The sequence below is a fragment of the Felis catus genome, chromosome A2 (assembly GCF_018350175.1).
Source record: "Felis catus isolate Fca126 chromosome A2, F.catus_Fca126_mat1.0, whole genome shotgun sequence".
NCBI classification, from domain to species: Eukaryota; Metazoa; Chordata; class Mammalia; order Carnivora; family Felidae; genus Felis; species Felis catus.
Genome location: NC_058369.1, coordinates 20602862 through 20620604, shown reverse-complemented (window position 1 = coordinate 20620604; position 17743 = coordinate 20602862). Strand labels below are relative to the sequence as shown.

At 41.7% G+C, this 17743-nt stretch overlaps 2 protein-coding genes and 1 non-coding gene across 5 annotated transcripts in view; 1 reads left to right on the top strand and 2 right to left on the bottom strand.

The window, feature by feature from the left end:
- Nucleotides 1-4785: 4785 nt before the first annotated feature.
- The window catches only part of LOC111556205 (IQ domain-containing protein F2), a 109115-nt gene continuing 96157 nt past the window's right edge, over nucleotides 4786-17743 (bottom strand). The window contains exons 5-6 of the transcript XR_006593072.1: nucleotides 8066-8166; nucleotides 4786-4845 (exon numbers count right to left, since the gene is read on the bottom strand). The gene's annotated coding sequence lies outside the window, so the exon portion shown is untranslated. The remainder of the gene's footprint in view (nucleotides 4846-8065; nucleotides 8167-17743) is intronic.
- On the bottom strand, nucleotides 6699-6807 carry LOC111559597. The gene has a single exon (XR_002740726.1). It is a non-coding gene; the product is annotated as a U6 spliceosomal RNA (small nuclear RNA).
- Nucleotides 10029-11907, top strand: IQCF1 (IQ motif containing F1). 3 transcript variants are annotated; one of them, XM_045050899.1, is made up of 4 exons: nucleotides 10029-10184; nucleotides 10363-10476; nucleotides 10611-10673; nucleotides 11448-11907. In XM_045050899.1, exons 1-4 carry the CDS (start codon nucleotides 10182-10184, stop codon nucleotides 11895-11897), a joined length of 630 nt encoding a protein of 209 aa, XP_044906834.1. In that variant the 5' UTR covers nucleotides 10029-10181; the 3' UTR covers nucleotides 11898-11907. The 3 variants fall into 3 exon arrangements, with proteins under 3 accessions (XP_044906834.1, XP_044906837.1, XP_011277687.3); XM_045050902.1 differs by having other exon boundaries at nucleotides 10032-10184; nucleotides 10366-10476; XM_011279385.4 differs by lacking the exon at nucleotides 10363-10476 and having other exon boundaries at nucleotides 10063-10184.

Genomic DNA, 17743 nt, shown 5'->3' with positions numbered 1-17743 from the left:
GCAGAGAGAGAGGGAGACACAGAACCCAAAACAGGCTCCAGGCTCTGAGCTGTCAGCAGAGCCCAATGTGGGGCTCGAACCCACAAACTGCGAGATCATGACCTGAGCCGAAGTCGGACACTCAACCGACTGAGCTACCCAGGCGCCCCAAGGCATGGTTTTCTTGAATACATCTTTTTCTTTTTTATTGTGTTAAAATACACAACAAAATTTACCACTTTTAATTTACCTTTACTTTTTAATTTACCTTTACTTTTAATTTAATTTTTAATTTACCGTTTTTAAGCATACAATTCAGTGGTATTAGGTACCTACACATTGTGCAGCTGCCGCCACTGTCCACCTGCCAAAAGCTTACAAATCTGAAACTCTATACCTATTAAATAATACCCCCCCCCCAACACACACACAGGCCACCTTCTCACGAGCCCCTAGCAACCACCATTTTACTTACGATTTTGACTACAACTAGCTCCTATAAGTGGAATTATACGCTATTAGTCTTTTTGTGACTGATGCATTTCTGATGTATTTCACTTCAGATAATGTCCTCAAGGTTCATTCATGCTGTAGCACGTGTCAGAATTTCCTTTCTCTTAAAGACTGAATAATATTCCATTGTACGTATATGCCACATTTTGTTTATCCATTCATCCACCAAATGGATTGCTTCCATGTTTTAGCTATCGTGAATGATGATGCTCTGAACACAATTGTACAAATATTTCTCCAAGACTCTGCTTTCGGTTTTTTTGGAGGGGTGTATGCCTAGAAGTGGAATTGCTGCGACATGGGAATTTTATGGTTAATTTCTTGAGGAGCCTCCATACAGTTCTCTACAATGACTACCATTTTACATTCCCACCAACAGTGCACAAAGGTTCCAATTTCTCCCCATCCTTGCCAACACTTGGGTTTTTTTGTTTTGTTTTTGTTTTTTGATAGAGCCATCCTAATGAGTGTGAGGTGGTATCACCTTTCACTTTTGACTTGCATTTTCCTAATGATTCATCATGTTGAGGATCTTTTCATGCACTTCTTGGCCACTCAGATATTTTCTTTGGATAAATGCTTATCCAAGTCCTTTGCCCATTTTGTAATTAGGTTGTTTGCTTTTTTGTTGTTGATCGAGTATATTCCCTTTGGTGTTTGCTGAGATTCTTGAATTTGTAAATTTATGCCTTTCACAAATTTGGGCAGTTCTTAGCCTTGCTTCAAAAGTTTTTTCTACATCAACTTCTTTACTTCTGGGACTCTAATAACATAAGTGTTAGACCTTTTAATATTGTCCCACAGATTGCTGAGGCTCTTTTAATTGTTTTCACAATATTATTTCTCTCTGGATTATTTCATTCCTGTTGCTCTATATTCAAGCTCACTGATTTCTCTGTCATCTGCATTCTGCTAATGAGCCTGCCAGTGAGTTATTTCAGATATTGTATTTTACAGTTATAAAATTTCCACTTGGTTCCTCTTTAAGTTTTTTGTTTTGTTTTAATTTTTTTAAGTTTATTTATTTTGAGAGAGAGAAAGCACGAGTTGGGGAGGAGCAGAGACAGGGGAGAGAGAATCCCAAGCAGGCTCCGCACAGTCAGCACAGATCCTGATGTGGGGCTCGAACTCAAGAACCATGAGATCATGACCTGAAACAAAATCAAGAGTTGGGACACTTAACCAACTGAACCACCCAGGCGACCCTTGTTTGTTTGTCTTCTAGTAATCTCTGCACCTAATGGTGGGCTCAAACTCATGATCCTGAGATCAAGAGTTGCATGCTCTACCGATTGACCCAGCCAGGCATCCCTCTTTTGTTTTATTTTAGTTTTTATGTCTCTTCTGAGAACTATGTTTTTGTTCATTTAGAAAGGGTTCACCTTTACCATCATGGAAGATAGTTACAACTGTTTAAAACGTTGTCATCTGATACTTGCAAACATTAAACTTGTAAATGTTGTCGTCTGATACTTGATACTTGTCTTTTTCCTTAAGAATTAATCAGATTTTCCTAGATCTTTATAAATTGAGTAATTCTGGATTGTATCCTGGATGTTTCCTCTAGCCAAGGAGATGATTTTTCAGAAGCTCATGGTGCTACCACTGTGACAGCTCTATGACTTTGCCATGGGGCAGAGCCGTGGGAGAAAACAAAAACAGGAAAATGGGGGGTGGGGTGGGGGAAGGGATGCTGTCCATAATCTTTGGCTTGAGGAGGTGCCTTTTTTTGACCCTCTGGTAAAAAAGAGGGGCTTACTCTTGGATCATTTGCCACCCACACTAGTGCAATTCTGTGTTTTGAGACACCTTCAGCTCTGATGTGGAAACAAATTGACAGTTCAAATTTTGTCTTTCTTCCCCAATCTACCTGCTATCGTCCACTTTTCAGAGTCCAGTTGCTTTCTCCCCAGCTTTTTTTTTTTTATTTTTTTAACGTTTTTATTTTTGAGACAGAGAGAGACAGAGCATGAACGGGGGAGGGGCAGAGAGAGAGGGAGACACAGAATTGGAAGCAGGCTCCAGGCTCTGAGCCATCAGCCCAGAGCCCGATGTGGGGCTCGAACTCACGGACCGTGAGACCGTGACCTGAGCTGAAGTCGGACGCTTAACCGATTGAGCCACCCAGGCGCCCCATCTCCCCAACTTTTTAAAAACGTTCATTTTAGAGAGAGGGCATGTGAGTGGGGCACAGGGAGAGGGAGAGAGAGAGAATCTTAAGCAAGGCTCAATCTCATGACCCTGGGATGAAATCAAGAGTTGGGTGCTCAACCAAGCCGTCCCAGTGCCCCTCCAGTTGCTTTTGGTATTCTAGCCATAGTTTTTAGTTGTCATCATTGGGAAAGATTAGCTGTAATGCCCTTATTCCATCTTGCCAGCACCAGACTCCATGGTATTTTAAAGAAATTTTAAAAGATGGTCTTTTCTATGGGGCACCTGGGTGGCTCAGTCAGTTAAGCCACCGAATCTTTTTTTTTTTTTTAATGTTTATTTATTTATTTTGAGAGAGAGAGAGCACGAGACAGGGAGGGGCAGAGAGAGAGGGAGAGAGAGAGAATCTCAAGCAGGCTCTGTGTTGTCAGTGCAGAGCCCCATGTGGGACTCGAACTCACATACCATGAGATCATGACTTGAGCCGAAATCAAGAGTTGGACACAACCCACTGAGCCACCCAGGTGCTCCCACTGACTCTTGATTTTAGCTCAGGTCATAATCTCTCATTTCATTGACAGCACAGAAACTGCTTGGGATTCTCTCTCTCCCTCTCTCTCTGCCCCCTCCCCCATTTACACTCTCTTTCTCTCCTCTCTCAAAATAAATAAATAAAGTTAAAAAAAAAAAAAGATGGTCTTTTCTAGACGTCCAGATAGCCAAGACACATGAAAAGATGCTCAATATCACTCATCAGGGAAATGCAAATAAATGAGATATCACCTCACACCTGTCAGAATGGATTAAAAAAAAAAAGTGTTGTTAAAAAAAATTTTTAATAAAAAAAAAAGGGGGGGGGGCGCCTGGGTGGTTCAGTCGGTTGAGCGTCCGACTTCGGCTCAGGTCACGATCTCGCGGTCCGTGAGTTCGAGCCCCGCGTCGGGCTCTGGGCTGATGGCTTAGAGCCTGGAGCCTGCTTCCGATTCTGTGTCTCCCTCTCTCTCTGCCCCTCCCCCGTTCATGCTCTGTCTCTCTCTGTCTCAAAAATAAATAAATGTTAAAAAAAAAATTAAAAAAAAAAGTATTGACAAGAAGGTGGAGAAAAAGAACCCTCGTGCACTGTTGGTGGGAATGCAAACTGATGAAGCCACTGTAGAAAACAGTATGGAGGTTCCTCAAAAATTTTAAAATAGGGGCACCTGGGTGGCTCAGTCGTTTAAGCGTCTGACCTGGGTGTAGGTCATGATCTGACAGTTCGTGGGTTCTAGCTCCGCATCAGGCTCTGCTGACAGCTCAGAGCCTGGAGACTGCTTTGGATTCTGTCTCTCTCTCCCTCTCTCTCTCTCTCTCTCTCTCTCTCTCTCTGCCCCTCCCCTGTTCTTGCACTATCACTCTCTCATAAATAAACATTAAAAAAAATTACAAGAAAATTTAAAAATAGAATACCTTATGATCCAGCAATCACACTACTGGGTATTTACCCAAAGGATACAAAAACACTAATTCTAAAGGATATATGCACCCCTATGTTTATTGCAGCGTTATTTACAATAGCCAAATTATGGAAGCAACCCAAGTATCCATGGACAGATGAATGGACAAAGATACACACACACACACACACACACACACACACACGAATATTATTCAGCCATAAAAAACATGAAATCTTACCATTTGCAACAACATGGATGGATCTAGAGAGTATAATGCCAAATGAAATGCCAGAGAAAGACAAATACCATATGATTTCATTCATATGTGGAATTTAAGAAACAAACAGGGGCACCTGGGCAGCTCAGTCAGCTAAGCGTCCAACTTTGGCTCAGGTCATGACCTTGCAGTTTGTGAGTTCGAGCCCCGCATCGGGCTCTGTGCTGACAGCTGAGAGTTTGGAACCTGCTTTGGATTCTGTGTCTCGTTCTCTCTCTGTCCCTCCCTTGCTCACCCTCTGTCTCTCTCTGTCTCAAAAATGAATAGAACATTAAAAAAATTTTTTAAGAAACAAAGGGGGAAAAAAGAGAGAGAGAGAGACAAATCAAGAAACAGACTCTTAACTATAGAGAACAAACTAATGGTTACCAGAGGGGAAGTGGGTGGGGGAATGGATGAAATAGGTGATAGGGATTAAAGAGTACACTTACCGTGATGAGCACTGAGCAATGTACGGAATTGTTGAATCATTATATTGTACACCTGAAACTAATACAACACTGTATGTTAACTATACTGGAATTAAAATTAAAAGCTTAAAGAAAAAAAAAGATGGTCTTTTCTATTTACCCAATGTTCACTACTTCTGGGGCCTTCAATTCTACCTGCTGATGTGGGCTTCCATATGGGATCTTCCTTCAACATTTCTTTTAATGTGAATCTGTTAGCAATTTTGTTTTCTGAATTCTTATTTTTTTTTTGAAAATGGCTTTATTTCAACTTTATCTTAAAAAATCAAGGTTATAATTTATGTATAGTGAAATGAAGAAATTTTAAATGTGCAGCTAAATAAGTCTTGCCAAATGCATACATCCCATAAATCTGTACCTTATCAAGATATAGGGCATTTCTATCACTCCAGAGAATTCCTTCATGCCTCTTTCTAATCTGCCCTAATTCCCAAAGGCAACCGTGGTTCTGATTTCTATCCCTATGTATTAGTTTTGCCTGTTATCAAACTTCGTATATGGAATTATACAAAATGTTCTGTTTTGTGTTTGTCTTTTTTCCCCCTCAACATAATGTCTGGAGATTTATCGATGTTATTACATGTATTGTTAGTTCTTTACTTTTTATGGTTTAATAGTATTTTATGAGTATACTCATAAAAAATATTTATCCATTCTCCTATTTATAGACATTTGACTTGTCTCCAGTATTTGGCTCTTATGAATGTAATGCTACAAGCATTCCTGTACAAGTCTTTTTGTGAACATACATTTTCATTTCCCTCAAGTAAATATGAAGGAGTGGAATTGCTGAGTCACAGAACAGGTGTATGTGTATGCTTAATTTTATCAGGGGCAGCCAAACTAATTTCCAAATTGGTCATTCCATTCTGCCAACATTTGGTCTCAGTTTTTAAAAATTCTTTCATTTGAGCCATTATAATGGATAAGTAGTGGTATCTCATTGTAGCGTAAGTTTTGACTTTCCCTAATAAGCAACGATGTTGAGAAACTTTTCATGTGTTTGGTGGTTGTTTGTATATCTTCTTTTATGGAGTATTAAGTCTTTTGCCCATTTTTATTGGGTTGCTTATCTTTATTATTAAGTTGCAGAAGTTTTTCTATCCTGGACTAAAGACCTTTGTCACATTCTCTCTCTGTCTCTATGTATATATAATATATACAGTGAATATTCTTTTCTTTAGCCTGTGACTTCAAAAAAAAGTTGAGGTATAATTGACATACAACATTATATTAATTTTAGGTGTACAGCATAATGATCTGATATTTGTATATATTGTAAAATGCTTACCACAGTAAATCTAGTTAACATCTGTCACCACACAGTTACAGAAGTTTTTTAACTTGTTAAGAGAATTTTTAAGATTTACTCTCAGGGGCACCTGGGTGGCTCAGTCAGTTAAGTGTCTGACTCTTGATTTTGGCTCAGGTCATGATCTCACAGTCATGAGATCAACCCCCCCCCCCCCCCCCCCTTCAGGCTCCACGCTGACAGCATGGAGCCTGCTTGGGATTCTCTCCCTCCCTCTATATCTGCCCCTCCCTCACTTGCACTCATGCACTCTTTCTCTTTCTCTCAAAACAAATAACATCTAAAAACAAAAACAAAAAAGAGGGCCGCCTGGGTGTCTCAGTCGGTAAGCATCCGACTCTTGATTTTGGCTCAGGTTATGTTCTCACAGTTTGTGAGTTCGAGCCCCACATCAGGCTCCACATTGGCAGTGTGAAGCCTGCTTGGGCTTCTCTCTCACCCTCTCTCTGTCCCTCCCCCATCAAATAAATAAAATAAAATAAATAATAAAACAAAGAGATTTACTCTCTTGGCACCTCTCAAACATGCCATACAGTGTGTTGACTGTGGTCTCCATACTGAAAAATATGGTACATGTCATGTATTTGTAGGTCACCCTTGCACAGGAGCCATGATAATCTTCTTTGCATAGTTCCAATTTTAGTGTATGGGTTGCCCAAGTGAGCACCCAGCTGACCTTTAAAAATGCTATCTTTTGATAAACAAATGGTTTTAATTTGGATGAAGTCCATTCTATCAATATTTTGTACTTAGTGTTTTCTCTGTCTTGTCTAAGAAATCTTTGTCAACTCCAAGGTCACAAAATAATTCTCATGGTTTTTCTTCTAGAAGCTTTATAGTTTTAGCTTTAATTTTTGTTTATATCTATGACGCATCATGTGTGGGTGTGTTTTGTCTATGATATTAGATAGGGGTCAAGATTTTTTCTTTTTTCCCCATTGAAAATGCATTTCCTTTCTGTACTGAATTATCTTGATACATTAAAGAAAATCAATACACTGTAAATGTGAGTCTATTTCTGGCTTCTTCATTCTGTTTCATTGATCTGTTTGTCTCTTCTTACACTAAAACCACATTGTCTTGATTACTGTAACTTTATAGTCTTCCAAGACAGTAAGTCTTGAAATCAGATAATGTAAGTCTATTTTGTCTAAGTGGGTACCCCTGTTCTTTCTTGGTTCCTTTTGCATGGAATATCTTTTTCTATCCCTTCACTTTTAGGCTCATGTGTGTCCTTGAAACTTAAGTGAGTCTTTGTTAACTAGCATTACCTGGGTCTTTTCTGTTTGTTTTGTCCATTTAGCCACTCTGTGTCTTTTTGATTGGAGAATTTAATCCATTTACATTTAAAGTACTAACTGATAGGTAAAGATTTACTAATGCCATCTTATTGTTTTCTGGCTCTTTTGTAGTTCTTTTATTCCTTTCTTCTCTTGCTGTCTTTCTTTGATGTTTTTCCATAGTGGTATGCTTAAAAAATTTTTTTTTAAGATTTTATTTTTTGTTAGGCAATCTCTACACCCAACATGGGGCTCGAACTTACAGCCCCAAGATCAAGAGTCACATGTTCTACTGACTGAGTCAGCCAGGTGCCCCTATGCTTTGTATGCTTTGATTTCCTTTTTTTTCTTTTATGTATCTACGTATGTTTGTGCCTTGTGGTTACCATGAGTCTGACATAAAACATCTTATAGTCTAAGTTGATAACAACTTCAATTGTATATACAACCTACCCTTTTACTCCTCCCCCAACTCTGTTTTTGATGTCATAATTTACATCTTTTTATATTGTGTATATATTGACAAATTGTTGTAGCTATAGTTATTTTTAATACTTTTGCCCTTTAACCTTTGTACTAAAATTAAGTGATTAGCACAGCACCAGATTACAATATTACAGTATTCTAAATCTGACTGTATAACTTACCTTTACCAGTGTGCTTTATATTTTCATATGTTTTTGTTATTAATTAGCATCCTTTCATATCAGCTTGAAGAACTCCTTGCAGCATTGCTTGTAAAGCAGGTCTTGTGGTGAGAGAGATGAACTGTCAGCTTTTGTGTGGGAAAGTATTTATCTTGTCTTCATTTCTAAAGGACAGCTTTATTCCTGATTAGCAGGGTTTTTTTTTTTTTCTTTTAGCACTTTAAATATATCATATCTTTGAATATATCACTTTCTCATGGCCTGTTCTGCTGAGAAATCCACTGATACCTTTAAGGAGTTTCCCTTATATGTGAGAAAATGTTGCTCTTGTTGCTTTTAAATTTTGCAGGGGTGGGGCACCTGGGTGGCTCAGCTGGTTAAGCGTCTGACTTCAGCCCAGGTCATGATCTCATGGCTTGTGGGTTCAAGCCCCATGTCGGGCTCTGTGCTGACAGCTTGGAGCCTGCAGCCTGCTTTGGATTCTGTGTCTCCCTCTCTCTCTAATCCTCCCCTGCTCATGCTCTATCTCTCTCTCCTTCAAAAATAAATATACCTGCTCCATACTTCTTATTCCTTCTCGAGAGGATTCTTAAGATTGTATGTCTTCTCTCAATCCTGTAAAGCCAGGCTGAATTCTGATAGCCTCCTGTTTGCTTTCCCTAGGGCAGTGCTGAATGTTCAAATTGTGTTCTTTCTCAGTCCCACAGAGTCAACTGGCTTTGTATGCATGCTCACTGGCCATCTGCAAAGGCTTCTACTTGTCATCCTCAGAGGCCTACACAGGGAGCCAGCCATGGGTAAGGGAGTATGGGGTGAGTGGCACAGAGTGCTAGAGATGTCCATATGCCAGCTGGGGAATCTGAAGGTGAGGCATCCTCAGTGGCTTGTGGGCAGGCTTCCTGAAGGAGTCTGGTTAGAAGGACCCACATCCCTTTGATACATTTTGAGCCCTACCTGATATTCTCTCAGTTCCTCCCCACTGCTCAGTCATGTGGCTTACCTCAGTGTTCTGGAAGATATGAGAAATGCACTCTCAGTGACACCTGGGGCTGTGACTCTGAGGGGCTACCAGGGACTCACACTAACCAGGTGGGTTTTCACAGGACAAGAACAGGCAAAGGTGGGGAGGTCTTTTGGCAAGTGCCTTTTGTATGGTTCAGAGCTAAGAACACAGCTAAGAACTTCTATAGTGGCCACTCCTCACCATAAAATGTAGCCTTGAGTCCCTCAGGGAAGAAGACAGGAGGGCACCTGAGCCCATTGCAGTCTGCAATGGGGGCCCCAGGTGGTCCTGGAAGCTTCATGGAGTTTCCTGGGCCTTGTATGGATGGTTCAACAATTCAACTCTTCCAAGGTAATCATTGGTAGCAATTTGGTACATATACCTTTCTCCCCCTTTATATGCATTTACTATATATGTATAATTATGTATCTTGATGACTTTACTTACATGAATGGGATCATAATGATCTCCAACTTTTTCACTTACAAATATATCTTAGATACACTTTCTCATCAGTACATATAAATCAAATTCATTATTAAAAAAATTCTTTTTCTTTCTTTCTCTTTCTTTCTTTCTTTCTTTCTCTCTCTCTCTCTTTCTTTCCTTCCTTCCTTCCTTCCTTCCTTCCTTCCTTCCTTCCTTCCTTCAAATAAGTTCTACATCCAACATAGGGCTTGAACTCATGACCCTAAGATCAAGAGTCACATGCTCTACTGACTGAACCAGTCAGGCACCCCTAAATTCATTTTTTTACAGTTATAACTTATTAGTATTCTCTGAGTATAAATGGATCGTTAACAATTAAATCAATCCTCACTTTTACCAATTAGGGATATGATCAATGACTGGTTATTTTTGTATACCTGTACATTAGTAGGCCAATATTCTAGTGTCTTACTTTTGTATTCAGGGCTTTGGCCATTTCCAGCAGAAAAGAATGGACAGCACTTTTGTCTTTTCCTTGGATGCAGCTCAACTATTGGGAGCATCCTTGTGCCTGAGTCACAGCTGCCCTTATGACATCATAGGTCTCACCCTCCACTCCATCTACCCATCCATGGCTAGAAGAAGACAGACCTGAGGGGATTTGAACCATCTACACCCAATCCAATGGTGAGTAAGTGAGAGACAGACAAACCAGGCTTTTTAGGGATGTCTCCATAAATCTCTTAGGATAAGGGGATCCCCCTGGCATATGAATACTCTGGGAAGCCCTGGAAGCTAGAGATACTGAATGCAGAGGGAGGGAGCACAGCTTCACTCTTGACTTTTCCCTAACTGCTGATTGCAGGAGAAGAAGAACCAGCCTCAAAATATTAATGAACCCACTGAAGATGAGTCTCAGCAGAAAGAGGAACCGACCAGTTTATCCTCAGTACCACTGACCTCAGAGAATAATGTAGAGGTGGGAGGAGCCTTGACTTGGATGTCTCTGGTCCTTGTGTCCTAGTGCCTGTAGCTAGTGTTTTTTGCATGGTCTAGAACTAAGAAAGGAATAAACTCATTCTTGTTTGTCCTCTTTCCCCATTTCTTTTTCAGGCTGAAGATGTAAATACAGTTGAGACACAGACAGTGGATGGTGCTGATAAGAAAGCTAGACAAGTATGAGCTCCTATCCCCCAAGACCACACAGGGCTGGGGCTGGGAATGTAGGGGCTGTGTTTGTGGAATGGAATAGCCAACATATGGAAAGTTGTCTGTGTGTGTGTGTGTGTGTGTGTGTGTGTGTGAGAGAGAGAGAGAGAGAGAGAGAGAGAAAGAGAGAGAGAGAAAGAGCGAGAGAGCGAGCATGTGCATATATGTTTGCTTGTTAAGAGTTAAAATGTGAAAGTCAAGAAGAGTAAGGATGGGGAAAAGATAAGAAATAAACTTTATGGGGTGGGGGATACTTAATACCATAACATGACAGAGGAAGAGAGCAGGTTGTGGTTTGGAGCTGGAGTCAAGGATGAAAGGACAGGATTAGCAAAAGATGCCACTTCTCTAGCAGGTGAGTGGAGTCTGAAAGGAAGGATCATAGGTCTTGATCAGGTGGAACATGTAACTTTTTGACCCATAGGTCATGTGTTCTTGCCCTAGGCTGGCCAACTTAATCCATATAAAATAGACAGGGCAGACGTACTCGCATTTTACAGATGGAGACTTTGAGATTCAGAGGTCAACATGTTGTGTCCATGTCCATTAACCAGAGAGTGGCAGAGACAGGACACCTACCTGGTCTTCTTGTTCCAGCCAGTGCCTTGTCCAGTGCTCCTGAGCTTCAGAAGAAGGGCTGATTGTAGATAGGGAATCTGGGCCCCTTTCTAGCATGCCCCCAAACTCAAATGGGTAGGGAACATTCTCAAAATTTCCCCTCCTTTTTTTTTTTCTTGCAAGATCCCAAGAAATCAAAATAAGCCCTCTACCAGTAATAATCAAGAAGTCATAAAGATCCAGGCCTGGTGGCGAGGCACCCTGGTGCGCCGGACACTACTGCACGCGGTAATCAGAGCGCTGATCATCCAGCGCTGGTGGAAGTACATCCTGACAAAGCTAATGGAGAGGAGGCGGCGGACAGCACTGGAGACCTTTACACGGAAGGAGTGGGCGGCAGTCAAGCTGCAGTCCTGGGTCCGCATGTGGCGCATCCGGAGGCGCTATTGCCGTTTGCTCAATGCTGTCCGCATTATCCAGGCCTACTGGAGGTGCCACTCCTGTGCTTCCCAGGGTTTCATCAAGGGCCAGTACAGAGTCACTGCCAACCAGCTGCATCTGGAGCTAGAGATCTTGCTGGGCTCAGGGCCTTGCATTGTGACAGAGTGTATTCCCCTCCCAATAAAACAGTGAAGTGGTCTTCCCCCAGGCTCTTTCTTTGACAGGTTCCAGGAGGTCAGGGCACATGATAGCAGATACTTCACATCTGGCACTGAGGAATGGGCAGGGTTGTCCAAAGGCCCGAGTGTGTTAAGGGGAAGGATCCTGAGCCTTTGTCCAGACTGAGGAGAGACTGATTAGCAAGGTCTGCCATAAGTAGAAAAGTTGGTGAAACCTATCTGTCATGTTGGCCAACTCTGGGAGCATCCTTCATGTAAATGGTGCCCCTCCCCAAGGTTGCATATAATGGAGGCCTGGTGGGGGTGGGGGTTAGTGATGGCAATGGCAACACATTTGTCGGGAATTCACCTACCTAGGTCTAATTGCTTAGGGCTTGTTCTCTCACCTGTATGAATGAGAGGAGCCCACCCACCCCAAGCTCTGTGATCATGGTTCCCATTGGCTCATAAACTGGCCCCCATTATAAAAGGCAAGGAGAGATGGAAAGGAGGAGGCAGGCTGTTTCAGATTGGTAGGTGGCAGGTTTAATAAGTAAATGAACTTATGTATGAGGCTTGTCTTGTGTGGCTGCAAGGTGAGTAGATCTCACCTGCCTGCCAGAATCTTAAAAGTTTATATATAAGCCTTAACAGGGTTGAGACACATATACTGTCCAGATGTTCTCAATGCCACATTGCTCTCTCAAGGCTATGTCCTTGAAAAAGGCTCCCACTGTGGCATGGTGGGTGGCATGCACATTCCAAGGATAAGGGAGGGGATGAGGGGCCTTCAGTTGCCTGGGTCCAGCTTGCAAGTCAATGTGCAGTCATATCCTCTCAACGACCTTCTTCAAAACTCCCTGCCCAACTGGGGGCTGTATACTCATGCCCAGCCTCCAAGTCAGAATGAGTCAAACTGTAAATTGTTAAGAGTGCATAGCCCCAGTCTTCATTCCTATTTCAAACTCATCCTCCAGTCCCAAATGGAGGCTAGGATTCATTCCCCTTCAGACCTGTGGGAGGTTCCACCGGAGTGGAGATGGGAAAGAACGCACTCCACTGCTAGCCTAACCCTCTAGTGAGTGTCAGGTCATAGCATCTCACAGATAAAGAGTTAAGAAAGATCAGCCATGTCTCCCTCACCCTATCCCCAGGCTCAGTCTTAGCAGAGGCTGGTCCAGCTGGAGCTGGGGCCTCTGACAGTCACTTCTTATGAAAAGCTGCCCCGCTGGGGTGGGATTGGGGCCTAGGTCGTGATAAAGGGGCCATTAAGAGGTCAAGGTTAAGCTGTCCCTTTGCCCATCTGGGCACTGCTATCCCATGGTTTCCTATAGACACAGGGTCCTGGGGTCTTGGGTTATTCTCCATCAAGACTGCAAGCTCAAAAGCCCTATATCTGGTCCTGCTCCATCTACTCTGCCCTGACAAACTAGTCCTTCAGCTCACAGGGTTCTGAGATACTGCCTGGAGGCCTCAGGTTCCAGCTCTCTGTATTGCACTGGGGCATGAGCTCTGTATGTCCAGCTCTGTGCCTCTGTGTCCCACCCCTGTGTCTCACACAGGTTCTGGTCTCTCACTCTGAAGGACTTCTGTCTTTTTCCTTGACTACCTTTCCCTCTTGTGTTCAGTGTCTCAGAGTAAAAAGCAAGGATTTTGGAGTCAAACCCTAGGTCAGATCCCTTACTCCACCACTCACTGCTGTGTGGCTGTGGACACATTTTACCTCTCTGAGCTCATTTCCTGAGCTGATTCTCATCTTTCAGCACAAAGGTCAAGTGCCATAAAAATTTAGCATCAGCAACAAAACAAGGAAAGGGGTCACACCCACCTTAAAAACTGGCAGCCAGGGAAAAACTGCAAATTTGGGGATGCAGTAGAGTACCCCAGAGAGCACAGCAAGGTGTTCTCATTATCATTGGGGTGCAATGGTCCCAGGCCCTCTCAGTGCACAGAGATAGGGAATATATGTTTGTGCATACACACAAGCACACATTATCTATCTATCTATCTATCTATCTATCTATCATCTATATCATCTATCATCTATCTATATTGAAATGTATGAGTTCACACTGATATCTCCAATTACAATCTAAAATCAGAGTTCATTCTAGTTTTCTACTTTCTATATTTCTACCTCCTGTTTCCAAGATTAAGACACCTGGTCCCAATTATACTTAATACATTTTCTTATCTGGTCTCCTCTGTATGTAATTAATCTTCCATGGCTGCTGCTGGCTATGCAGACATTGTCCTCACCCTGCTTGAGCTCTGACACCCTGCTGGGCCATTACCCTCTTCATGTATCTCAGGCTCCAGTTTCCCGCATTGGTTGCTGTCCTCTGTGAATGCCCCTCTCACCTAACTTGGGGCTGACATGAAATTTCAGGATGCCCTCTGCACAGATACCCTCCTTGCTGTACTCAAGTTCTGATTTCCTATACCATTAAGGATGCCCTCTTCATCTTGTCCATGCTATGATACCTACTACTGCCATGGCCTTGAACTCCCATGTCCAGACCCCCCCCCCCCCCTTTACTCTGCCTGGGTTCCAAATTGGCAACTCTCTTATGCCAACACCTTCCTCACCTTCTTGGAATCCACGCCCTGTTCTGTGTCACAGTTTCTCTTGCCCTTGTATACCTATGTTGCATTGCCCAGCCTAATGGCTTTCAGACTAAATTGTTCAGGAAGGGAAGGGACTAAAATGAGGGAAAGGACGAGAGGAAACTAAAATTTCCATTTAAAAACAGAGAAAAACCATCTGCAGAAAAAAATTCCCAGTCATTAAAATCTGCTTCAACATTTTTATCTCAAACCTCAACGAAACATGACCATAAAGAAAACCAGAAAAATGTCCATGAGAAAATGGCTCAACATGTTTGAACACAGGTTCAGGTCTTCTTCTCTTGGTGTAAATTCATAGGAATAACAGAAAAAGAATATATTTATTTTAAAAATCTCTAATAGAGGCGCCTGGGTGGCTCAGTAGGTTGAGCATCCAACTTCAGCTTGGGTCATGATCTCATAGTTTGTGGGTTCAAGCCCTGCATTGGGCTTGCTGCTGTCAGCGCAGAGCCCACTTCAGATCCTCTGTCCCCCTTTGTCTCTGTCTCTCCCCCATTTGTTCTCTCTCTTTCAAAAATAAAATAACCATTTAAAAAATTAAAATAAAAAAATAAAAAATCTCTAATAGTACCTAAACATTTAGGAAGGGAACTAAAATGGACAGAAATTATGTGGCCTCCTTAAAGGACAGAAGGCAGATGTGAAAACACCGAAAGAACATATATCAAAGCTCTAAAAAAAGGTCTCCTATCAAGGAAGAGAATGGCCATGCAGTCCCTCCAAGCTTGGAAGCAGCTGATTCAGGAGGCAGCAGGGGCTGGTGGCTACTGTGGGGACTAGCTGGGATATAAACATAGAAGGGGCAGCCAGCTCTAGCTGAGCCATGTGGTTGGCAAGAGAAGGACTATCTCCAGGGAGGAGCTATGATTGGTAGGGCCTGATACCATGTGACTCCCTTGCACAGCAAGACTCCTGCCCAGGAGACCACCCACCATGAGATCCCACCCCATGCTTCCCTTGCAACCCATGGACATAGCAATCATCAAGAGGCAAAGAGGAAATCACAAGGCAAAGATGAGTACCCAAACAAGAATCACCAAGCTTTGGAGGAAACCAACCGCAGAAAAAAAGCATCCCTAGATTCAATAATGAGAAACACAATGGCCAAGGGAAAGACTAAGAAGGCAACTTAAAGAGGTGGAATTAATATTCTCAGTGGATGGGAGGAGACATTTTAGCCATAAAAGAACAAACCATTATTTAAAAGAGCTATTTATGGATCTTAGAAAGGAACAGTGTTAAAATTCAAACTTGATAGATGGGATGAATAGCAGAATGGACATCACCAAAGTTAATGAGTAGAAAGTTTGACAAGAGAACTCTTGAAATACAGCAGAAAAGGGAAAGATTCAGAGAAATGAAAAGGTTGAAGAAAAGCAAATTTAAAAATGGAGCACCGATCCAGAAGTTCTACTCATGGTTGAATTAGTGTTCTTGAGAAAGGAAGCACAGAGATGAAGAGCAGGAACCTTCAAGGCGTTAACGAGTTTCTCAGAACTCATCAAGGAGATTCAATTGCCCTAAAAAAGGTGGCATCCATCTGTTTTCCAAACAGGTTGCAGCACAGTCTCACAGCTGATGAAGATAATATACGTAAACATTTGAAAAGGAAGAAAAAATCCAGAAACTACCCACTCAGGAATAAGTTTCAGACTGACCTCAGCCTTCTCAGCAGCAACACTGGGTGTGAGGAGATTAAGTGGAGTGACACCCTTAATGTTCTAAAAGAAAAGAAATGTAAGCATTGAATGATATACCACCTACAACATCATTCAAGTCTAAGGGCAAAAAATGAAAGACATTTTTATTAATTCAAAGTTTACATTGAAAGTCTCTCAAAGTATTTCTGGGAAATGAATTCCACAATAAAGGGAAATGAATTCCACAATAAAGGAAAATGAATCCAGGAGAATGACATAAGAAGCAGTAATGAGTACAGATGCCATTAAAATTTGTTGTTACAAGAAAGATTTTTCTATTAAAAATATGTGTACTATCTCAGAAGATACTAACATGAGAGGATGCTGGAGGCAGTGAGTGAAGTAAGGAAAATTGGGCAGAAGTCCTTGCCAGATTTGGGGTAGAAGTGACAGATACTGATTGGGTCAAAATTTTCCATGACATAAAATTTAAAGTGTAAGTGTTAAAATGAACCTAAGTATAAATAAGTACTAGAAGAAAAGGAATAAATTGTATAACTTTTATAGAAATTTGAAATTATGTTCAGAGAAAACAAATCTAAAATATGAGGAGATAAACAAACTAGGGGTTTGTTTTTACATTACAGAAATCTGAGCATGGACAATCCAAGCCTGGTGTAGCAGTTCATGTAACTAAGCTACTAGTTTCTCATCTGCTCCTCCTCATTATCTTAGAGATGTAAGCCTTATTCTCATGTCCTCAAAGTGATTACCAGAGTGCTGGCTATCAAGCCTACTTTTTAGGGAAGAAGAGGGTTCAGGCAGAATGACAAAAAGGATTCATTTGCATTCTTAAGGAGCTTTCCCAAAAGACTTACCCAGCAACATCTCATTGGCCAGTGAGTATCACATGGCCACTCCAGTCAAAAGACATCCTGAGAAACGTCATTTTACTTAAATGAGCATGTTGCCAACTCCAATGAAATCAGTTCTTTTGGTAAGAAAGAAGGGTGTGGATATGGGTAAGCAACTCACAATTTCTGTCACAATTGCTAAAATAGTACAAGGGAAGAAACTCACCAACCTCCAAACTCACTGAAAACTCAATCTGACAAAAAACAGGGAAAGAAAAACAGATCATAAGAAAAAATGATAGATTTAAAGCACAAAATAAGATGGTAGTAAGTCCATATATATTAGGAATCAATAAATGTGAATTAGTAATATCCATCTATTAAAAAATGTTCTCCTTCTGAGTTAAACAGATCTTGCTTTTGGTAGACATGGAGATGAATTATACAGACTCCCCTTCAAGGAAGAACCTGCTGCCTTGGCTCCTGGGTGTGCTGATAGCAGCTGTCAGCCCTTTCAGGGACTGCTTCAGCTGCAAAGAGCCTGCCTTGCCCAAAGTCAAGCCCTTCAGATACCACCCTCAATGACTGATCTAAGTGAATGTGTAAAGACCTGGCCATTTGGACTTAATGTGGGTCAATCTTGCTAGGCCATTTCAGCAACAGAACTTCCTGTGGTGCTTGCTAAGGCTGCCAGCTGAATTGCTGCATCTTCTCCCTCTACCCAATCCTGTTTCCTTCCCTTTCTTCCCATAGGTGTT